This window comes from Apium graveolens, chromosome 1 (genome assembly GCF_009905375.1).
Source record: "Apium graveolens cultivar Ventura chromosome 1, ASM990537v1, whole genome shotgun sequence".
Classification (NCBI taxonomy): Eukaryota; Viridiplantae; Streptophyta; class Magnoliopsida; order Apiales; family Apiaceae; genus Apium; species Apium graveolens.
This window is the reverse complement of record NC_133647.1, coordinates 174,669,825-174,694,214: the sequence shown is the minus strand read 5'-3', so window position 1 is coordinate 174,694,214 and position 24,390 is coordinate 174,669,825. Positions and strand designations below refer to the sequence as shown.

At 34.1% G+C, this 24,390-nt stretch overlaps 2 protein-coding genes across 13 annotated transcripts; one reads left to right on the top strand and one right to left on the bottom strand.

The window, feature by feature from the left end:
• Positions 1-2,633: 2,633 nt before the first annotated feature.
• Positions 2,634-18,260, top strand: LOC141671373 (lysine-specific demethylase JMJ26-like). Of its 4 annotated transcripts, XM_074477597.1 has the most exons (14): positions 2,644-3,607; positions 3,793-3,920; positions 4,316-4,415; positions 4,510-4,651; positions 5,524-5,587; positions 5,672-6,392; positions 6,883-7,212; positions 8,614-8,910; positions 9,205-9,277; positions 9,351-9,436; positions 15,667-15,786; positions 16,119-16,178; positions 17,747-17,809; positions 17,992-18,260. In XM_074477597.1, exons 1-13 carry the CDS (start codon positions 2,873-2,875, stop codon positions 17,789-17,791), a joined length of 2,901 nt encoding a protein of 966 aa, XP_074333698.1. In that variant the 5' UTR covers positions 2,644-2,872; the 3' UTR covers positions 17,792-17,809; positions 17,992-18,260. The 4 variants fall into 4 exon arrangements, 3 of the variants coding, with proteins under 3 accessions (XP_074333708.1, XP_074333720.1, XP_074333698.1); XR_012555122.1 differs by lacking the exons at positions 16,119-16,178; positions 17,747-17,809; positions 17,992-18,260 and adding an exon at positions 13,232-13,336 and having other exon boundaries at positions 2,635-3,607; XM_074477607.1 differs by lacking the exons at positions 15,667-15,786; positions 16,119-16,178; positions 17,747-17,809; positions 17,992-18,260 and adding an exon at positions 11,554-12,004 and having other exon boundaries at positions 2,634-3,607.
• A 3,035-nt stretch (positions 18,261-21,295) lies between these two features.
• Positions 21,296-24,000, bottom strand: LOC141671334 (uncharacterized). Of its 9 annotated transcripts, XM_074477579.1 has the most exons (6): positions 23,333-23,987; positions 23,201-23,233; positions 22,944-23,122; positions 22,020-22,067; positions 21,787-21,870; positions 21,310-21,690 (listed from the first exon to the last, which is right to left on the bottom strand). In XM_074477579.1, exons 3-6 carry the CDS (start codon positions 23,052-23,054, stop codon positions 21,472-21,474), a joined length of 462 nt encoding a protein of 153 aa, XP_074333680.1. In that variant the 5' UTR covers positions 23,055-23,122; positions 23,201-23,233; positions 23,333-23,987; the 3' UTR covers positions 21,310-21,471. The 9 variants fall into 9 exon arrangements, 8 of the variants coding, with proteins under 8 accessions (XP_074333680.1, XP_074333688.1, XP_074333673.1 ...); XM_074477572.1 differs by having other exon boundaries at positions 21,318-21,690; positions 22,020-23,122; positions 23,333-23,796; XM_074477587.1 differs by having other exon boundaries at positions 21,311-21,690; positions 22,962-23,987.
• Positions 24,001-24,390: the final 390 nt, after the last annotated feature.

Below are 24,390 nucleotides of genomic sequence, written 5' to 3'. Positions count from 1 at the left end.
TACTTAACCAATGGCAACAAGCTAGCTCAAGATAAAACATTCGATAATATTCCTGGTTATATGATCAATGCGGATGGTCATGAGCACTTGACACTTTCACGGGAAAATACGTTTAAGGTAAATTCTAATGCTGCAATCTTCGAAACTTCTAACAGCTACAATTTGTCTATGGTTGCGAGAAATCATTTGGGTGAATTACTTTATACAAATCGAAGTGTTCCATGTGAATATTAATATGGAGAATGCAGAGGCAATGGACGTGCGAGAAGTTTTAAGCCGTGTCAAAGAACAATAATATAACAGTGTGGTGGTAGAGACAGATTGTCTCATGGTGGTACAAGCTTTGAGAAGCAATGGGGAGCTTTCGTCTTGCTTTGGCAGATTAAAAGGCGATTGCAAAAAATCACCAGAATAACTAAAAGATAGAGATGTTTGTATCAATTTTATTAAGTGGTATGTGAATAAGGTAGCTGATTTTTGAGTTAGGGCTACTTGTTACATAGCTGATTGTACTTGACAGATGTGTGATAATCACTCGGGGTTCATTGATGTATTGATGAACGACTTGATTTGTTTAATGAAATCATCTTTCATCTGGGCAAATAAAAACTACTTACAATTTTGTTTACAATGAAATAAGGGGTCGTTTGGATCAAGGTTTGGTATCCGGTTGTAATCAGGAATCAGGTTAGAGTTGTATGCGTATCTTGTATCATATCTGATATCATGTGTTTGGTTGAGTACTGCAATGAATATTTTTAATTTAAAATATGCTAATTCAATAATTTTATTTTAATTAAATATATTACTTCTATTATTATTTTAATATATTTTAGGTTCATAAATTTCTTTTAATATTAAACATATATATTTAATTGCTTAAATATAAATTAAAATAATAAAATTAAAGTTGACACCCATACCCCTCCCTTATACCCACCTCCCTACTTGAGTATGTAAAACCCATACCTTGGGGATTTGATGAAAGAGTTTGAAATTTTATTTTTTTGAACCAAATATCAGGTATGAGGTGGGAATAAACCCATACCTAATTTTAGAAATTGGCGAATCAAACAACCCCTAACATATCTATTACAATTATTTTGTGATTCGTTTGTAAACTCAAATTTTTTTGTTGACGTGGATTTGATAATTCATAAAAATGACATTTTGGAAAGTAAATTAATTTTAATCGATTCGATTTCAAAATATACATATATAAAATACGTACCACGAGAAATTGAGAATTTGTTATTTCAAACATTTTCTTGAAATGAATTTCATATTTCTGAAAAATCATAAATGAATGTCCAAATAATAATAATTATAGATATTAAATTAACTAGCTTAAAACCCGTGCGATACACGGATCGCGCCAATTTTTTTTAAGATTATATCATTTTTAATTTTTTTTTAAAATTCAATTCTTAATTATTTTCATTTAAAACTTTAAATGATATGACTTCATAATAATTATATTAGTAGACGTATATGTTCATAACTTTTTAGAACATTTAAACTTATTTAAAGTGATAGAATTGGTAAGGGAGGAATGTTATTATAACGAAATTATCATTTTATTGAGGGTAAAATATAATGTCTCTATTATTATTTCATCTTAACCCGATTCACATGATATATCAACTAAATCTCAATAATTATATTTAGGTTGCTTAAATTTAATATAGCCCGAAGTAACAAATTAGAATAATATAGAACTCGATATGGATTACAATATAAATTGGTAGAAAAAGTTGAATTTAATATAAATTATAATGATATAGAGTTCGATATATAATAAAAATGAAATTGGTGAAGCAATAGAGTAAGTTGAATTCAATATCAATTAGAATTAGAATTGATCGACCCAATAATTAGAATTAGAATAATTAAATGAGGGTAATTAAGTAATTTCAGCAAGTACCGACCAACCGACTACCAAACTTTTAATGTTTCGTATATTATAATATAGTATAGTATAGATATAATATAATATAGATAGATAGATTAAGAATATTGTTGTTAATTCTGACTTGCAATGACATTTTCTTGTATAAAATTTCAAAACAACCGTAAATATGTCGATTCTTAAAAATCTATACAATTTTATTTTCACGGGGTAATTCCTTGAGGGTGAAGGATAAATTTAGCCTATTTTTAGGCAAAATTGACAAAAATAACCAATTTCTGAAAAGTTGGCCAACTTTGGCCGATGGGATACCCAATTGTCAGTGGAGTATCCACTTTATATAAGATACCCAACTGGCAGTGCAGTATCCCATATATGAAATACCCAACTACCAGTGGAGTATCTTATACAAATTGAGATACCCAACTGACAGTGGAGTATTCAATCGGTCAAAATTGACCACTTTTTTCAGAATAACTATTTTTATTAAATTTTTTTAAAAATCGGCTATTTTTGTCATTTTTTCATTATTACTTGATTAGTATACTTTTTTCCAAAATTTAACCACAAAAAATAGTGTAGCAAGTATAGCAAATTCTTAGAACTGTACTAGTAGTAGTCTAGTAGGGTTATGGACAGGAAGAGCAGTACTGTACTACTCCTATATTCCTATGATGATGTTCCAGTAATCCTAGGGAAGTAGTAGTAGGGGTAATGATAATTAGGTTGTTCTAGATATAGTGTCCCCCCTAATCTCGGGAACCTAAATTCTTAATCCTACGGTCTCACGTTAAACCCCGCCCAATCAAGTCATCCAAATGAGCGGGACTCCTCAACTCCCCCACCTTATTTTACGCTTTCTTTCCAAGTCCTCCTCTTACACTAGTCTTCTACTTGCACTTATCATCTTCTTTTTCAAATCTACATCCTTTTCTTCCTTGTGTTTTTGCTTTGTTTTGGTGCATGATGAAGCGGAAGAGTATCAAAAGTTTATTAAAAAATCAGAAAGATGATCATGATTTGAATATTCATGATGATAAAAACAAGATTAATGGTGATTTGAATATTCATTATGAAAAGAACAAGATTAATGGTGGTGGGAAAGAGAACAAGATTGATGAAGAACATGCAGAGAATGATGTTAAGGGTTTGAATGATAATATTGGTAGGGTTAGAAGTGATCATATGGATGTGTTGGTGTATAAGAGGAGAAAAGTTAAGGAGATTGTGAAAAGTGATGAAAGATTTGACTTTGTGGTTAAGAAAGTGAAGAGTATTAATGATCTAATGATTGATGATTGTAAAGTTGTTAATGGGAATGGTAGGGTTACAACTAATGGCCAAGTGGAAGAGTATGATGATGAGGGTCATATTCAAGGTGTATTGGAGAAAGAGGAAAAGAAGGGATTTGTTGGGATTGATGAGAAGTTTGTGATTGGAAATGGTGGTAGTGAGAAAGGTCAAATGGCAAGGGAAAGTGAGGGACTTTTGGGAGATAATATCAGGTTGGTTCCCAAAAGAGCTGCCATGGTAAAAGCTGAAACTTTCATAAAGCAATGTCTTGCTACAAATGATTCAAGGTTAATACTTGGCAAGACTAAGAAAAGTAAGGAAGAAAGTGAAAAGAAATTGACACAAAGAGATAAGGTGGTAAAGAATGATGGAAATGGAAAGAGGTTTTACAGAGGGAAGGATAAGGTAGTTTGTTTTGTTTCATTTGTTTGCATTCAAATGACGTTAGTATGTAGTTTGTTTTGATGTCATTAACTGAATTTTGTATGTGAATTATAAGGTAGTTTATTTTGTTTCACTGTTTTGCAGTTGAATGAGGCTGTGTAGTTTGTTTTGATGTCATTAACTGAATTTTGTATGTGAAATTATAGGTACAGGTGAGTGAAAAATTGTCAAACTCAAATATGTGTCATCAGTGCCAGAGGAACGATAATGGCCGGGTTGTTGAGTGCATTACTTGCAATAGGAAACGATATTGTGAGCACTGTATGAAAAGATGGTATGATCTTTTTATTATGTTATATGTATATTGTTACTGCATTAGAAACTTTTGATTATATGACTATATGGGGAGGGGAGTGAGGATCAAACATATGACCTTGGTCACGGGGTGGTGGAATTAGGATTTAAATCCAAAATTGATGACCTTGGGCATGGGAAGAGCAAGGAACTTGGCAATATGGCTCAACACATGTTTTAAAGATCAAATATCTTTTGATACTACAATGTTTACTTTGTAAATACTAGTGGTTTTGTTGGTTATCTTTAGGTTTATTTTGCAAAAAGATGATGGATTTGCGATGACAATCTTTCTGGATACTTGTATATATTTATTTGCTAGTTATCTACCTTTTTGATGTTTTCATTAAAGTATAAATGCTTGTTCTTATATAGGTACCCTAAGATGACTGAAGAGGATTTTGCTAGAGAATGCCCAGTATGTCAATTTAACTGTAATTGCAAAAGTTGCTTGCGTTTAGAAGTTCTGGTCAAAGTATGTTTCTTCTCATTACTCTTTGTTTGTTTATATATGCTTGTTTGATGCCCTTCATTGAGCAATAACATAGGTTATTTTTGGTGCGTTATAGGACAGGGAGAGGTTCAAGTTGAAATTCAGCCCAGAAGAAAAAAAGCAGCACTCCAAATACATCTTACCCATGCTTCTCCCTTTTCTTAATCAATTTAACGAAGAGCAACTGATGGAAAAGCGTATTGAAGCAGAGAGTAAAGGTATTTTCTTTAGTTGCCCACTTGGCCTGTTTGTGGGGCTTAATACTTCTCCCGTTCTCTTTGGCTGCATTTCATTGCCTATAGAGTCAACCTAAGTTGAAGCTATGCTCAAATATAGATGCTTGCATCTAATATGTCATTGAATATTAGGGCAAGTTACTGCATTGGGATTGGGGAGTTCTTCAATCTTTGTTTTCTTGAGAAAGTAAAAATATGATAGAAAGAATAACTGAATAATAGATGCTAATAGAAGCAACAGTGAGTATATTGTTACTATAAAAGAATAAAATTACATGTTTTTTATGTCCTCAAGAGGATGCTAATAACCCATAAGCAAGGTGAATGGTTTTTTGGTATGTTAACTGACCATCTCACTCCAGATCTCAACCAATCCCCTCCCCTGCCACTCTACTAGATATGACCTATTGCGATTTTATATTTTATTTCTGATTACAAATATAATTAGGTTTGAGTTTTTTGCTCCAGAAATGATGTGATCCTTGTATACCAACTAAGGTGACGAATATAATCTTGATCTTGCCTGATGTATTTGTGTACACTACACATGTATTTACACGATTGTGTAAATACAATCGTGTTGACAATAGGGCTCTATATCTCCTATGATTTGATAAAATCTTATGGATTGTACTGACTTTAAAATTTTACTGGGCTAATGTGATAAATTGGTAAGATTAAATAGTTAATTCATTGCCGAGACGGGGCTTAATTTTCCTGTTAATGGTGTTTACACTACACATGGATATAGTCAGTCCAAATCTATAGTTTGTAGAACTTGGACCTACATAGCAGAGAATTACATCCAGGATTATACATGGATGTTACTGATTCCTATCTGTTTTGATAAGCAGGACTATCAGTATCCGAGATAAAGGTGCCAAATGCAAACTGTCAATCAGATGAACGCATGTTCTGGTATGTTTGCGAAATCTGTAACTCTGTCATTATCTTTTCTTGGTTCTTGCAAAGAAATTGACCTTGCCAATCTGTGACATGCAGCAACAACTGTAGAACTTCTATAGCTGACTTTCACAGAAGCTGTCCATACTGTAGTTATGACCTCTGTCTCACTTGTTGCCATGAGATACGGGATGGAAGCTTTCGAGCGTGCAAGGAAAAAGTGAATATGCAATTCACATACCCCGGAAAAGATTATATGCATGGTGGAAAGCTTCCTTCTTTCCAGTCGCTTCCTGAAGACACTAGTGGTAGAGATCACAAAAAGTCGGAAAACGTATGGAAACCTGATGAGAATGGTAGCATCACTTGCCCTCCTAAGAAATTGGGTGGCTGCGGTCGAGGAATTCTAGAATTGAGATGTATATTAGGAGATGATTGTGTCCAAAAATTATCTAGAGATGCTGAAAAGCTTGCCAAAACACATAAACTTAATATCTGTAATACTCAGGAGCAGCGATGTTCTTGTGTTGACACTATTGGTAGTGATAAAAAGAATTTACTAAAAGCTGCTTATCGTGAAAGTTCTGATGACAACTATCTGTACTTTCCTAAAGCTGTGGACTTAAAGCCCGGAGAACTTGAGCACTTTCAATGCCACTGGTGCAAAGGTGAGCCGGTAATAGTCAGAAATGTTCTTGCAACTACATGTGGTTTGAGCTGGGAACCAATGGTTATGTGGCGTGCATTCCGACAGATAAGACACAGAAATCATGGTCAGCTCCTGGATGTAATGGCCATCAATTGTTTGGAATGGTGCGAGGTCAGTTTAATTCCTTTACGCTGTACAGTTGGTTCTTCCTTGATAATCTCTAAGAATTCCAACCCCGTGTTTGTAGGGACTAGGGAGTGATATACTGCCCTGCACATTTTTACCTTGACTACGGGTGTCTAATTATTAACTTCATATAAGTCATCCATTCAATCTATATAATTAATTAAAGATATTTGCTAGATGCAGATCAACATTCCGCAATGCTGAGGTTAAATCAGTAGAAGTTTGTGTAAAATTAGGAGCTAAAGGGTAGAAGCTTGCATAAAATTAAGAGTTAAAAGTAGCTTGATAAATTTTTGCAACAGTTGTATGTTGTGTTTCAGAAAGTAATTATTAAACGATAAATAGTCTGCTTACTACTCTTTTCTGTTATTTACTAGTAGTTTTTTCTTTTTTTACTTTTATCGTCTGTATTTTCATCACACAAGTAGAGGTGTTAATACATGTTTAAATGGTTCATTTTCTTTTATTTATTTAGGTGGATGTTAATGTACATCAGTTTTTCAACGGATACTTGAAGGGCGTATTTGACAAAGCTGGATGGCCCCAACTTCTGAAATTAAAAGACTGGCCTCCATCTAGTTCATTTGAGGAGCACTTACCACGTCATTGTGGTGAGTTTCTCAATAGTTTGCCTTTCAAAGAATATACAGATTCACGGTCAGGGTACCTGAATCTCGCTGTTAAGTTGCCCGAGAATTCATTAAAGCCCGATATGGGACCAAAAACATATATTGCTTATGGATTTTCTCAAGAACTGGGTAGGGGAGACTCTGTAACCAAACTCCATTGCGATATCTCTGATGCGGTATGCTTGTTCTTAGATAACTCTTTGGTTGTGTGGTACACTTGTTTTTTATTTCTCCTTAGTCTTGGAGATAATATCTATATTGAAAACGTTTTCAACATTCTCTTAACGTTCTTTTAATTTGTAACTGTTAGAATTAGCTTCATAAGTCAACTTAAGCGTCATAGTTTTAAACTAGATTCATAACGAGCCAAGGTGTAAGGCACTTTCACAGAAAATATTAGATGATTTTAACTGTATTAAGAATGTAGCCTTCAAGGTGCAAGAAAATAATGTTTGCTATGTTGCTTATAGGTTACCTTTCATTCCTTTTAGTGAGGGGATGCGGGCTATTTTCTAGTCCTTTTTAAGATCAAAAGTCCCCCACTGAACCCTGGTGACTTTATAGTTTTGAAAGTCAATCAAAATATTAATTTCTGATCTTACTAATTTTGTGGTGTATTCATATATCCTTATTGCCATTTGTGTTGTTTTACCAAAATTTTAGAAGGCTGTAGTAAAATCTGTTAAGGGTGGTTTGTTTTTCACCAATGTGTCTAGTACATTGCTTCAGCAAAAAGTGGCAGACACAATTTTTGAGCAACCTTTTTGCTTGAATTAAAGAGAGAATTGCATTTTGCACCCTTATATTTAGCCAAAAGTCAATTTTGTATACCTATTTTCATAAATTGCAGTTTGCATCCCCCTACTTTGAAATCCACTTCAAGTTGCACCTTTTTTGCCAAATTTTGTCAATTTTTTTGCCCAAACTATTGTCTTCAACAACATATATAATCTATTATTGAAGAAAAAAGATGAGATATATTGTCGGAGACAACAATTTGGGCTAAAATATTAGGCAAAAAGGGTGCATGTTGAAGCGGATTTCAAAGTAGGGGGATGCAAACTGCAATTTCTAAAAATAGGTATACAAAATTGGGTTTTGGCTAAATATAAGGGGTGCAAAATGCAATTCTCTCAACTAAATTGGTTGCAAACAGTGCTGTCAAAAAAGTTTATATCTTTATTTCATGGAATACATTAGCTTTCCTCTAATATTTGTCAATACCATCACAACTTCAGATTGCCCAACTATACCAATATGCTATTACCATCAGAAGTTTGTAACAGCTTACAATTGTTATGCATAAGTATGTTTTATTTAAACATGTCTTTTCAAATTCAACTATCTACAAGTAACTGCTTCTACCTTCTGCAAGTATGCTTCAACTATAGGATCTAAACCCTAAGTTGTAAAACGTGAACAGTAATTTAGATGTGTATCTGTTTTTCTGAATGATGCAACAACTCTGTCCAATTGCATCTTCAGATTATCAGACTCTTAGGGTTTCATTTAGTTCTTGTACTTATTTCAATTTTAATTTCTTTTGTTGCTTATATGTTAAATTTGATGTCTTGCAGGTGAATGTGTTGACTCATATCAAGGAAGTGGTTCCTACTTCTAAAGAACTTGCGCAGATTGAGAAATTGAAGAAAAGTCACCGTTCACAGGATCAAAAGGAAATTTTTGGAAATGAAAGGAAAACGAAGATGGAGAATGGTGTTGAATCTGCCGGTAACCATATAAAGGATTTGGACTGCTCAGATGGAGGTGCCCTCTGGGACATTTTTCGGAGACAAGATGCACCCAAGTTGAAGGAATATCTAAGAAAACATTTCAATGAATTTAGGCACATATACTGTGTTCCTCTGAAACAGGTTGGTTTTATGCACGCGCATGCCAACACACACACACACATAAACTGTTGTGTGGAGTCTACCATAAAACAGTATTTAAAATATGGAAAGAAGATATGTACGTACTTTGGATTAGAAGTGTGACTGTGCGGGTATGAATTTACAAATTGGTTCACAAAAAGTTTGAGGCTAGTTGTAAAGCTTTACTGTTCTACTAGACAACTAGTAGTAGCTGTATTTGTTTTGTCTAATTGAAGTCTGATTCCACGGTCTCTTTTATTTAATTGGCAGTTCATTTTATTTTTTTTGTTGCAGGTGTTCGACCCTATTCATGACCAAACTTTTTATTTGACCGCGGAGCATAAAAATAGGCTTAAAGCAGAATATGGTTGGTTTTCATGTATTGGTTGCGTTATGTATTGCTCCAAAGTCTCCTTTTTACTGATATTTTCATTATCTAGGAGTTGAACCGTGGACATTTGTACAAAAACAAGGAGATGCGGTATTTATACCAGCTGGCTGTCCGCATCAAGTCAGAAATTTGAAGGTGATCATTTTTTTATGCTAAAAAACAGATATGGTATGTACATATACATTTCGGAACTCTATATTATTTGAATCACATCCCTGAGCACTGTGGTGCCATTTTGGTTCAGTGGATGTAGCCATAAAAAAATGAGTGATCTTAAATTGCCAATCATAATTAAGAGAAAGGGTGTGGACCATGTTATCCGGTGAGTAATTATTTAGTGGGTACATTTATCACCTTATAAATCTATCTACTTCGGTGATAATCATACTCAGGTGTTCCGGAAGGGCCTTTAAATGCATTGTTAAAAGATAGTGTAAATTTTTGAAATTTTCGGAATTACTCATGGATTCTTAGGTTCACATGCATTAGAAAGCTCATGAACATGCATAGAATCTAACTAGGCAAATGCATTTAATATTAGAATTTAGCTAGGCAAATGCATTTAATATTAATATCTAGCTAGGCAAATGCATTTTATATGTAGCATGTTCAGGTTGTACTAGTACCATAGTTAATGAAGCAAATCAGATTTCTGAGACGTGACGCCAAAGGACGCGTGGGCTACATTGGAGAAGTTTTATACCAAGAACACTGCTAGTATTAAATTACCAGAAAACAAGCTAGAAAATACCAATCAAGGGAACATATCAATTGCTCAAAATTTCCTGAAAGTGAAGAGCTTAGGTGTTGAGATTCCAGAACTAGATTTGGATTAGCCTATGAAGGAGGTACTGCTGTGAAGATATCTTATTCTTTGTGCAATGTAGTAAACCTTGTTCTTGACAGTGTATCAAGGATGGGTAAATCAGCTTAGCATTATCGAGTTGGAGAATCTACTTGCCAATGAAAAAGTTGATTATGTAGATGTCGGAGGCTCCTAATTATAGAACGACAGGTTATTGTTTGCTGGAAGAAGTCCCTCATTAGGGAAACTAATCTAAAAGGAGGATCAGATGGGAAGCAAAGAATTTAAAGGCGTATAGAAGAGGGTGTGGTCATGAAATAATTTAAAGAGTAGGAGACAAGTGTAGAAATTACACAATAAAAGGCCACAAAAATAAAATATTAACAAGTGTATGAAACCTGGACACAAGTTTTATAGAAGGAAATGTAAGCATTTCTCTACATGATAACATTTTGCTCTTTGGGAAACTTACTATTCATGTGAGACAACAAATGAGGGGACTTTGTACAAGAATTTGCACTGAATTCTATTGTTGGAGGCGTTTAGAAGGTCTTCTGGCTATTCATAATTTTGAAGATTTGTCTTTTAGCTAAGATAAATGTGGGGAACTTTGTACAAGAATTTGCACCAGCTTCTATTGATGGATGCACTCTCTTTTACCAATTGATTATTCAAAGGTCTGGATCATTGATTTCGAGTTCCCTCGTCATTTAACCGGTGATTGTTTTTTCCCCTCGAGTATAGCTTATATAAGCTAATAAGTAGTATCAATATCCATGCTTAAATAAATTTTGGGTGAGCTAGAATCAAACCCAATATTTGGTACGGCAAGAGATGTGCCCTTACCTAGGTTTTTTACTTTCATTACAATAAGATTACATAGGTTTTTTACTTTCATTACAATTAGAGTACGCGGGATAGAAAACAATTGTGACATTCGACAACCCCATTCATTGTGTTAGAATTTAGAGGAATGTCATGGTAAAGGCAATGAAGGGAATTGTAAATATGACTGGTGGAGGCTATGTTCATCATGTTAGAATGTTTACGATGTACCCGGTATGATAATCTAATTTTTGTCTCTGTGGACAATATGTTTTACTTGGTCTAAATGTTTTTTAAATTTTCAAAATATTGTTGCTAATACTTGAAAGGAAGAGAACTAATCTCTTTATGTTTTGACAAAGTGATGCGGAGTAAGGAATTAAAATATTAGTTTGTATTTATTATATAAATAAGTATAGATTTGACTGCAATTTATCAACTATTAATTATATTAGATAAATAGATTTTTTTTATTATTCTAATACTATAATTTAGTATATTCTTAATCATCTAGTTATCAAATATAACTAATGCCTTATAAATTACAATTAAATCTATTCTTAATTTATAAAATAATATATAAACAAATTAATATTTTAAATCATTGTTCCTCATCACAAAGCTCTTGCGGAGAAAACAAGATGACAAGATAATACATGTCACTGGTGTGGCTCAATATGAAATGCACAAATGTGATGCTGGATCAACCATGCAGTTGGTGCTCAAGAAATGGTGGGAAATAACTGATTGGAGGCATTCATATTCTGGAAACTACTAGTAATCACCGGAAGTTAGGGTTTTGTGGGCATTTGGGCTAGTTGCCAACTCATAGATAGGCCCTTTATATATGTAATCTGGATCTATTGTACAAAGGAATTAGAATTTTGCATCTGTATGATTTTTGCTAGGCGGTAGGAGTCTATCATCATAAGCTGTACCCTGGTTATATTGTATGGTCAATAAAATGGTGGGCATTTGGGGGCATGTAATTATCTCAAGTTTTACATTTGTTTGATAATTAAACACAACAAGAACCCGTTTATATAGTTTCGTTGTGTTTGGTTTAATTGGCTTACCAGGCGAAAGGCGAAACCTTTTGGGAAGGCTGACTGGCGAAAACCACTTGGGATGGCGAAAACCACTTGGGAAGGCTGACTGCTTGGGCTTTTGGGGTGACTTGGGCAAGCTGCACAAGTTCAGTAAATTTGGATTTAAAATCCTTCCCGAGTTTTGAAATTTGAAAACATTTCGGTAAACAATTTGTAATGGTTGCCAATGTGAGAAGGCTCATTGTTTCCCATTTGAAAATTCTTTAATGGGAAGTAAAAAACCTTTAGAGTTGATCCATCAAAATAATATATGTATGTTATAGTGGCTAGCCATATATGATCGGTGGTCGATGACTACACAAGGTTCACTTCGCGTAGGTGTTTTTCAACAATATCAATATAAGTTCATTCCAAGAGAAAGTTTAATGAGAAGTTTTAACGGAGAGTACAATGTTTGTGCACAAAGAATGGAGGATAATTCACATTAAAAGAGTTTGCTAAAATTTGCAAGAAGACCAATGTAATGTCTAAGAACATCGAAGAAGTGAAGTTGCTGAACGGAAATTAAGGCATTTAGTAGCACGGATCCAGGTTTCAAGATTTCAACACAAGGGGAGTCGTTTTTTTGGTAACTAAATCAACACGGCAAAACAACGAATGCCATATATTAGAATAATCAATAATGTAGTATTTACAAGGTCATCGGCCTATCTTTCATCTTTCATACCCAGTAATTGTTTTATAATTTTTTCATTTTCAATTGTTTGAAAAACATCTCTCTCAATATATGTTTCCAAACAATCATTCAACCAAATATCTATCTTTCTATTCCGAAGCACAGTTTTAACAAGTTTTTTGGTTGAGAATCCTCTCCCAGCTGTTGTAGTTGCAACCGGTACTCTGGTAGAGTCCGTGATAATTTTATCAACATATAAACCCAAAGAAATATAATATCTTTGTGTTTTTTAACCATCTTTTGAGAAAGATCATGCATTGCTTCTCGTGTCAACTATATAGTTAGAAAGCTTGTCTTCAAGTGATAGAAGACGGATTTGATCAAATTCCGAAGGATAAAATCTTGCAAGTTGGATTAATTTTTGCTTATCAAAAGCTGAGAAAGAATTATGTGGATTAAGGCATAATTTGCATGAAAGTAACTCCATATTATCTCTATCAAACGCTCGTTCATCTCTTGTAATTGATAATGAATTATAATATTCAGCAAACTAACCTTGAAGTGGTGCTGGTCAGAAACTTTTTGTAGTTTTCGTCTTGATCTTCCACGAGGCATAAAGATAGCATCCATATCCGGGACATTGATCTCAAACTTTTCACAGAATTTGGAAGCATCAACAAGTAACTCTTTCCGTCCATCTCTAAATGTTTGTTACATTTTCTTTGATACATTTTCCAACCTTAAAGCATTAGCTAGACCTGATCTTTTCTTTGTAGTGCTTGTGATAAGTCATTACTGATATTTCTAAAACTATTCTCATCAAATGTAGTAGGAAAATAAACTCAAAGTCATTTATGGCTTCAATAAGTCTATAAATCTCTCCTTATTTTTCATAAAGGAAGGCATATCTTTTATTTCATCAAGCACATCAAGTACCAGTGAAAATAAAGAAAGACCACTTAGAATTGTATGATAATGTGAGTCCCATTTTGTGGATTTATATATATATATATATATGTATATATATATATATATAACTAAACAAAAAATAACCCCCCCCTCTTGCCTCCATCAGGATCCGTCTCTGTGTATCAGATGAGATTGAGAGCTGGTTGCCTGCAGAATGTCTTCGAAAGGAATTATGGTCTGAATAGTTTGATCTAGTCAAAGTTGATACACGTGAACAACTTGATGATGTATAAACTGAGGCCTTACCTTGGGAAATATTTGAGTTTATCAGACAAACAAAGAGGGTGTGAATGAGAGTGGTTGTGAAAATATTACTGGATTAGTTTAAATATATTTAGTATAGAGATGAACAATATATTTAGTTACATATTTGGTATATGTGGTGCTAGTTGTTTGTCAGTGTGTAGTAGTTTATCTTTTTAAGCCCAAATGTTATCGCGCCTCATTCCTTTAGGTTATTTTATATTCCCTTATAAGTAGTGTAATCCTCACTGATTATGCAATATTAGTGAATATCAATTGGGTCTCTTCTTGGTTTGCGGTCCATAATAACTATCTATTCAGTTGATGTTTTGGATGTTCTGCTGTTAATCCGCCCAAGTTTTTCATATTTTTATGTCATTTATTCATCTATTTTCTCTTCCATGGATGTTATGGATGTTCAAAATTGTACAAACTTCTTGATTAATAAACAAGCATTTTTAGGTCCTTGCATTGGTAAGTTTATCTGCATTTAATATCAATTAATAGCATCTGACTAGGCACATGCATCTGATACCTGATCGAGAATGTTTACCTATTGCTATAAATTGTACCTAATATAATGAAGCAGATCAGAGTTAAGAAATTAAATTTATTCAGAAGTAAATATCTTGATCTCTCAATGATTTAATCAATGTTTAGTACGTGATTCTGTCCAGTATTCCTTAATCTGATCTTGGGCCTGCTGTTGGTGTTTCTAGCTGCTGTTTAGAGATTGTTTGTAATACTCTTAACTGTATTAGGCACAAATGCAACAATTTTCTAGTTTTTGGCTTGCATTTGCAGCTGTTGCAACAAGGCCCTTGGGAAAACTTTCCTTGAGATATTGCACCAATTTTTAAAGTATTGCACAATTAACTGCTATGACAACACTTTAAAGGCTACAATACTTTTTAACGTAATGCCCTGGCAATACTCTAATTTGTCTACTTAGCTCGGACGTTTTAATGATTTTTTTTTCTTGTCGGAATTTTAATGATCTTTTGAATACTTGTATTTTATATACTACAACTGATTCCTTTTACTTAGAAGAATTTTAAGGATCCTATGAATTCATCATTTATTCATATCACTACCTCTCGTCAACCTCAATGAAGTCACAACAGAGTCATAAGCTTGATGAATTTCGTCCTTTTTTCACGTATTAGAATCTTGTGTCTATGAAGAACAAATTAGTCCTACCCCTTACCTAAAACACAAACTTTCCCCTGCATATATGTATATCATCTTGCAAACTGTTGTGTTGCGGCGATTACATCAAACCTTTCTGCTGGATCGATGCAAATGTGTACCTACAATTCTCCAGCTCTCCTTTATCCTTTTATTCTTGGTAAAGATTGTCGTTTAAGCTGGAATGTACCTCCAGAGTCTTAAAAGGTCCACTCTGTAGAGTGTATGAAATCTAGTATTGTTGACCTCTGGAATTTAAGTTTTATGTCTTGCCTCCATAAACTTATGAAGTATTCAATCTTGTCCAAAATTGTACTGTGATGCGCATTCCTTTTTGATATGAAATGAACTGCTGGGTTATTTTGAAAATTTGGGACATCTTCGTATTAGTTGTTGAGGGTTTCCATTTACGGCTGTATAGTCTGGTTACATGAATCTCAATTTTAGCTTAGAAGACATTTAACCTTTTTGTTGATAAACTGTCTTCTTTACACAATTTTATCCCATGGCATTCTTCAGATTATGTGACACAGTTCCAATAACAAATTGTAGTGTTAATATCTAATATGAGTTTAAATTTCCAAAGTAACATCTATTTCGTTTACTGCAGTCATGTATAAAGGTTGCCCTTGACTTTGTCTCCCCTGAAAATGTTAATGAGTGTATCCGATTAACTGAGGAGTTCAGGGCTCTACCTGAAAATCACAGGTCTAGAGAAGACAAATTAGAGGTATGCATCAATTTTATTTATCATATGTTTCGAATTAGAGCTGAATCTTGAACTGTTCTCAGATTTCCTTTGACACCCTTCTACTTTGCTATATTTAAATCTTCATTTGTATAACCTATAAATAAGCTATAAATCATTACATATTATATCTACTACATACAACATAATTAGTGATTTAGTTTAGTGATATAGTTTTGTTATATATATATATATATCAAACTATAAATGTTGTAGAGTACAAGGGTGTGACATTTTCTTTGGACAAGCTTTAATGATCTCGGGCATGTGGATTTAAAATACAAATATCCTTAGGTTCTTAAATTTTTTAACAGGTGAAGAAAATAACAATTTTTGCAATGGAACAAGCTGTTGAGGATTTGCAGAATTTGAAGGTACTTATTTTCATTTATTTTAATGTTTTCCATGTTTGAAGCTTCCATGCCTATTGATAGATATTTCTATATTAAATATCATTACAATCTATGCAATTAAGGATAAGTATGTTAAGCCTGTGCCTCGAAAGTTGATTCATTTGATGAAGTATATTGGGTCTTTTATTTGACTCTCATGTCTTATGGTTGGTGTCGATTCCAATGCAGTTTTTACAATGTTTTGTATATAAGTAGAAGTTTAGATCATGAAAAAACACTCTTTTCTCTCGTTTTGCCTGGACATTGTTGGTTCTATTGTTATTAGTTTTTATCTTCAGAGCCACACGTCTTCAAGGGATTATTGAATGAAGCGAACCAAGAGAAAATCACAACCTAAGGCACCCTGGTCCACTCCATTATGGATTAAATCGTACATTAACGTCACTTTCTACATTAAAAACTTTCACAGATGGGCAGATAAGATTGAAATTTTAAGCAGAGGCAAATGATTTGTGGAAGCTGTTGAGTAAGTTCTTTATATTTGACAGATAATTTAGTTTCAAGGCTTTGAGTATGAGTTGTGAGGAAATGAAAGCAGGAAGTGAAACACAAGCTTCCTTGTTTGTCATTGTGTCTAATTAATAATATTTACAAGGACAAAGATTTCAACATTTAAATCCTGAAATTCTCTTTTTAAAGTGACTATGAAGTCAGTAGGGATCTTTATAAGGGTCATCACCAAGAAATTACAAGGATAATCAGAAAGGTTTCAACATTCAAACTCTTTATTTCTCTTAATGACGAAAAGCAAAGAATCAAAGGAGTGCTTGCTGAATCTAGTCAGAGAGCTTTAGGTGTGACAGATTAAAAAGTAAGAGACGATCCAAGCACATATGGACAAGCTTTTTAGAATCCGCTTGTGATTGTTTCCCAGATTCTCTGGTCAAAAACGGTGTTTAGTAACACAATTGTTTTCCTTCTTGGTTTACCCATATGTTATTCTCCTCACCAGCTTTAACAAGTGTTTGGTAATTCAATTGTTTGGGTAAATTTAGGAAAGCTTTAAACGTTGCTTCAGCGAAAGGTTACAATGTGTAACTTTTGTGTCGAGCAGCTTTTCAAATTTGCGTGAACAACTGCTGTTAACATTGTCATATAATAGTAATCTTAATTTTTTGAACATCTCTACTTGACGGGTTTGTCTATATAAAGTGTGTGCTCACATCAATAGATAGGTCTGGTGAATAAGTTCCTCTGTTTTGGCATTTCATTAAATTACTACTACACGTAGGGAGTCAATAGGATTTTGAAGTTTTGTAAATTGGTTTGGAACCGAAAAAGGGGATAGATAGGAGTATTATGTGTAAAAATAAAATGAATACCCAATCTACATATGAGCCTAATCTGCGTATGTGTATCCTACACGCATATATGAAATACAGATTGTGTAATGGTCTTCATCTTCTGCAGATGATTATACATACATAAATGCACATAAAAAATGTATTGCGCATAGGGATGTAAATGTTCTATTAACTTTGTTATGTTTCACTTTACATTGATAATTTGCTGGTGTGTATGTGTGGCAGGCTGGCAGCAGAAGAAAGGTTGGAGAGAAGTTGATGAGCAACTAATATGCATTTGGGGAAGGGGTAAGAAACGGTGGAATTGACCATTTTCGTACTGAATGAATTAAATGGGTATTCCTGTCATTTTTTTTTAATGTGGGTACATTTTTCGGGTTATTGGCAATGTAATCACATTTAGAGTTGTATACAAGATTGTGTTCTTCAACATTGCAGTAGCTTACATCGGTTCTTGTACTGTTTTACAGGTCTCAACAGAAGTTGAGGGTTTGTTGGAAGCTTTTGCCATTATGATTTCGTTGAAAATATTTTGAACTGTTTTTTTTTGTCTGGTGCTTGCACCGTAACTGAGTCTGATTCTAGGGTCTCTTCCTTTCATATTACCCAAGAATTTATGTTTCTTGATATGACGGGTCTCCTTTTTGTAGTTGTACTTATCTGGTGTTATCCTCAGAATCTTCCCGTGTTGATTTATATATGCTTTTAGGCGTATTGAACTATATGTGGCTTCGTATCATGCCAAATTGTCAAATTTAGAAGAGACAGATTTTAAATAAATCATTAAGAACAACACAATTTATAAGTGTCGGATTTTAAATAAATCATTAAAAACAACAATGGCTGTATAATGCTTTCACTGATAAAGAAGATAAGAGCAAAAGATGAATTCAAAGTTGTAATGTCTTAACAAATATGAAAATATTACAAAGTTTAATATAGCCAAATAAAAAACTATTGCACTACTAAAACTTGTACCACGTGAATACTTGACAACTTTGACACCTGGCTATTTTGTCTTCATCGCTAACATCCCTCTTCAAGGTAAGGTAGGAGTTGCGAACATGTTGAATATTCCTAATTTGCACTATTAAATCCGGGACCACCTGAATCCCTACCAACTTTGACACCCGACTATTTTATCTTTATCAAGTTGGGATTTCATACCGGGCTGAATGTCAGTGAGTTAGGCTATAGTATTGCTAACATTCCTCAAGGTAGGAGTTGAGAACATGTTGAAAACTCCTAACATGCACAGTAAAAAATTTAGTTGAGCAGCTGAAATGGCTTTGATGAACAAGTCAGCAGGTTGATGATGAGAAGAAATGTAGCCTGTAGAGATAAGACCTTTAAGAATCTTTCTCCTGAATATGTGACAATCTATCTCAATATGCTTAGTACTCTCATGAAAAAGAGCTGACCGATTGTCACAAAAGAGTTGAACTGGGGACTTAACTGATACATCTAGCTCTTTGTATAAAGTGATCAGCCAAGTGAGTTCACATGTGGTATCTGCCATTGATCTATATTTTGCCTCAGCAGAAGATCTAGAAACTGTAGTTTGCTTATTGCTCCTCCAAGAGATGAGAGAACTTCCTTGCTGAATACAGAAACCTGTAACTGACCTTCTTTTTATTGGACAACTACCCCAGTCAGCATCACAATAGATTGTGATGCTGAGCTTGCTGTTAGATAGTAAGAAAATACCTTCTCTCCAAGTTGATTTGAGAAATTTGAGAAGTTTAAACACGACTTGAAGATGTTGAGATTTGGGATGAGCCATGAACTGGGATGGAATGTGTACTGAATAAGAAATATAAGGCCTAGAGATGGTTAAGTAGATTAATCTGCCAATCAGTATTCTGTAAAGGCTGCTATTGGAGATGTCAGGTTCATCAACAAAGGTGGCTAACTGATGATTTTGTACTACATGCAATTGAGATTCTCTGCAGTTCGACAGATTAACATCTTTCAACAAGTCAGAGACATACTTATATTCTGCTGTAAATAAAGACCATCACTTGACCTTGCAATCTCAATACCTAGAAAATACTTGAGATGTCCAAGATCTTTTATATGAAATCTAGTACTGAGAAAATCTTTAACATCTTGGATCACTCCAGGATTACTACCATCTAGCACCATATCATCAACATACACTAGCATGACAGTGGCAGAAGTTGAAGTTCTATGTATGTACAGGCTGTGATCACTTTGAGTCCCGATGAATCCACAATCCACTATGCAGAACCTAATTCTGAGACTAGTCCCTTGGAGTTTGTTTAAGTCCATATATGGACTTAACAAGTTTACATGCAAGAGATTGATTAGGAAAAACAGTAAGAATAGTAGAAGATGGATGATATCCATGAGGTAAAGCCATATAAATTTTTTCTTGAAGATCTCCATTTAAAAAGGCATTAGACACATCCAGTTGAGTGAGAGTTCACTTGTAGATTGAAGCCAAATATAAAATAACCCTGTGAGTGGTCATTTTGCTACTGGAGAAAAAGTGTCAAAATAATCCATTCCTTCAGTTTGAGTGTACCCCTTTGCCACAAGTTTGGTTTTGTATCTCTCTACTTCACCATTAGGTAGATATTCACTTTGTATATCTACATGCATCCTACTAACTTTCTATTTACAGGAGCTGGAACAATTTCTCAGCTATTATTGGTCTCAAGAGCTGCTAGCTCAACAACCATAGCAGTGCGCCATTCAGGATAGAAAACAGTCTGGTTGTATGAATATGGTTCTGGAACTTGAGCCACATTAGCTAGAAAATGAGTATAATTTGGTTGAAAGGTAGAATCAGCTTGGATGATGGCATTACTGGAGTAATTTTTTTATAGAGAGGGAATATTGGTAATCTGAGTATTTTGAAGGAAGAACTTTGGTTCTAACAGGTCTAGCCGAGACCCTTGAGATATCCATTATTTCTGCTTCATTATGAGTTTGAGAAACCTCAACATTATCAGGACTGTCCTCACTGAGGTTATCAGGAGAATCATTGAGACTTTCAGTTTCACTGATATGATGTAAGACTTCACTATCATCAACAAAGTTAGTGATGGCTTTTTCACTATGGTGATCATACTCATAGTTTGATGAAGTAGAGGTAAATAGCTGAGCCACTGGAGGACTGACAATCTGATTGAATGGAAAAATGTGCTCAACAAACAGTACATCTCCGGACAGAAATACCCTTTTGGTCTCTAAATTCAGGATTTTGTATTTTCTTGTACCATAAGGATATCCTATGAGAACTCCTTTAATTGCTCTGGGAGCAAACTTATCCTTTTGATGAAGAACAACAGAGGCATATCAAAGGGACCCAAACACTCTCAAATGATGGTATGAGGGAGTTCTCTTGAACAACATCTCATAAGGGGAGTGATCATTTAACAGAGGTGTAGGGGTTTTGTTTATAAGGTCAGAAGGCAATCTCCCTAGAAATGAATGGGAAAACTAGCCTGAAATCTGAGAGCTCTAGCAACATTAAAAAGTTGTCTATTTTTTCTTTCAACCTTGTCGTTCTGCTGAGGTGTATAAATACAACTAGTTTGATGGATAATACCAAAAGAGGCTAGAATGTCTTTAAGAGAATGATTAATGAAATCTGTGCCATTATCAGTTCTTATAACTTTTATGGTTCTGTGAAACTGAGTCTTAATATGAAGAATAAATTGGTGAATTATGGATGAAACTTGATATTTATCAGAAATAAGAAATACCCAAGTAGTCCTAGATTTATCTTCAACAATAGTAATAAACTGCTTATAGTTACCTTGAGTAGGACATCTATAAGGTCCCCATAAATCCACATAAATCAAATCAAACACATTAACACTTTTAGAATCACTGAAAGTAAAAGATAATCTGGATTGTTTAGATAAATGACATATTTCACAATCTTGAATTTTCTGAGCACAACATTCAAAAATGGGTAATTATAAAACAGAAGAAGGGACATGACCCATTCTAGCGTGCCACATATCAGCAATTTTATTTCTAGAATTAGTCCGAGAACTACTACTAAGCAGACTACAGACTTGAGGAGTGTTGGATTTGACTTGAGAAGAGGAACCGGAAGGAAGAAACTCTGGATTCAACAGATATAAACCTTTGCTGACTCTACCAATCCCTTTGTTCTTCTTCCAAGTGAGGTCCTGGAAAAAGCAAGAAGAGGCAGTGAAATGAACACTCTTATTGGTTTTTAAAAGAAGTTTAGGGATAAAGATCAACTTATAGGTAAAGGTACGTACACAAAGAACTTGATAGAGAATAAGATCAGAAGAGAGATGTACATCTCTTATAAGAGTAACAAGGGCACATTGACCATTTGGAAGCTGTAAAGAAGAGTTGCAAGACTGAATATTATGAAGTATTTTACTAGAACAAACAATATGATCAGTGGCTCCTGAATCAAGGATCCACTGATTGAAATAATTACAACATTGATCAGTTTGAGCATTAATGCTAATTTGTTGAAAAGTACCTTCAAACTGGATAATATTGGCAGATAAGCAGCCACCACCATGACTATCTGCACTTTCATAGTTTTCTGAATCATTTTGAGAAGCTGTTGATAATGATCTTTAGAAAAACCACAAATATCCCTCGTTGGGTCACCTTGACCAGGTACATTGATCTGAGTAGATGTCTGATCTTGAAGCATAGTCCCTTTAGACACATTGTTGGCTTTAGCAGGGTTTAAGTATTTTGGTTTTAGTTTGGGTTTTCCATAGAGTTTATGCCAGGTTATATATCCTTGAACACAAAAACACTTATCCTGAGTATGTCTAGTCATGTGACAATACTCACAGTAAAGGGAAGGGTCATTGTTAGATTTTCTTGTGGTATGTTAGGTCTTTTGGTTGGACAAGTTTGAACCATGAAAGTGAGCAGAGTTTTGATAATTGTGTCCAAACACTCTTGCTGACATAGCCATATTACCATTAGTTAGGTTAGAAGACTAATACACATCTCTTTGATTTTCTTCTTATAATAACAAAGCATAACATTGACTCAATGAAGGCAGGGGTTTCATTAGCAGAATCTGGCCTCTAATAGCAATAAATTGATCACTTAAACTCATAATAAAATGAGATAGTTACACAGATTGATCATAGAGCTCATATTGATAGTTGATATTACAAGTACATTTAGCACAAACACATCTGGGCCTAGACACTAGACTATTAAGCTCATCATTGAGAGTTTTATCTTTTGTGTAATAAGCAACAATACTCATGGTACCTTGGGTTAACTGAGAGATTTCTCTTCTCAAACTAAATAACTTGGGCATATTGCTCTGAGAATATCTAGTTTCCAAATCTTTCCAGATCATACTAGCAGTGTTTAAGTAAACGACATTATTTCTTATATCATTATAGATAGAGTTTAAGAGCCAAGAGATTACCATATGGTTACAACGTACCCAGTGCATGAGAAGAGGAGATGTAGAGGAAGGTTGCTCATAAGACCCATCAATAAAACCCAACTTGAGCTTGGAAGAAAGAACAATAGTCATAGATCTGCTCCATTGAGAGAAGTTCTATTCATTGAGAACCACATTGGTTAATGTCATCCCTGGATTATCTGAGGGATGAAGGTAATAAGGATGGTTTACATCAATGATAGGAAGGGAAAGGGTAGTATCTGTATTGTTTGTGTTACCGTTTGTATTATTTGTATTGTTGTTTTGTCCAGCTGTAACATTGGCATAAGATGGAGTAGCAACCATTAGAGCATAAAGAACAACTACTATCAAGAAATAGAAAATAAAACAGAAGATGATACGAAAACAACCTTATGCTATGATACCATGTCAAATTTATAAGAGATAGATCTTAAATAAACTAGTAAGAACAACAATGGATGTATAGAGCTTTCATTGATAAAGAAGATAAGAGCAATAGATGAATACAAAGTTGTAATGTCTTAACAAACAAGAAAATAATACAAGGATTAACATAGCCAAATAAAAAACTAATGCACTACTAAAACCTGGACCACCTGAATCCCTAACAACTTTGACACCTGGAAATTTTGTCTTCATCAAGTTGGGCTTTCATACTGGGCTGAATGGTAGTAAGTTGGGATATACTATTTCTAACATAAATTACTTAAAAGCCTTGAACAATGTAAATGAATAGATATCCCTAGTTCTGTTAAGATCACAAATAGTTCTTTAATTTTGCAAATTACATGTTTCCCAGGATCTTAAAAAATCCAGGTAATCACCAGTTTAATAAATCAGAAACACCTAATCACAAAATAAACAAAATATGATCTCTAATACAATCAGTGAGAACATCACCAATCAGGACGAGACACGTGGAGCTGAGTTGACAATAGAATGTGACAATGGTGAAGGAAACTGGTCCTCCGATATCATCGAATACTTGTGGAAGTCTTCGATGTAGTTGATGCTTTACTGGTCTATTTCCCCCAACATGCCAATATTGGCACGTTTAAGCAAAAAAGGAGGAGACCGGGAGTAACCAACCACAAACAACATATGCTATATTTCTTTTAACATTTTAGTAATTTCTATTTATGAATTATGGGACAATGATTGGTTAGAAAATGAAGGGAATGTATTGATAAAATAACCAATGAATATTATTCTCTTTACCTTTCTATCTCTCTATCTTTATCTCTTCCAATCAGTAAATCATAAATATAGTTATATTTCTCGAGATGGCTTTTCTTTCTCACTGGCTTGTCTACCGACCTGAGCTAGATATTACCTTCATTCTAATCATTAGAATCTGGTAACATCATTTTTCTGTTAAATAAGTACAATCAGAGCTTAGTCGATTCTTGGCAACAATGGCACTGCAGAAGGGCAGTAAAAGCAACGA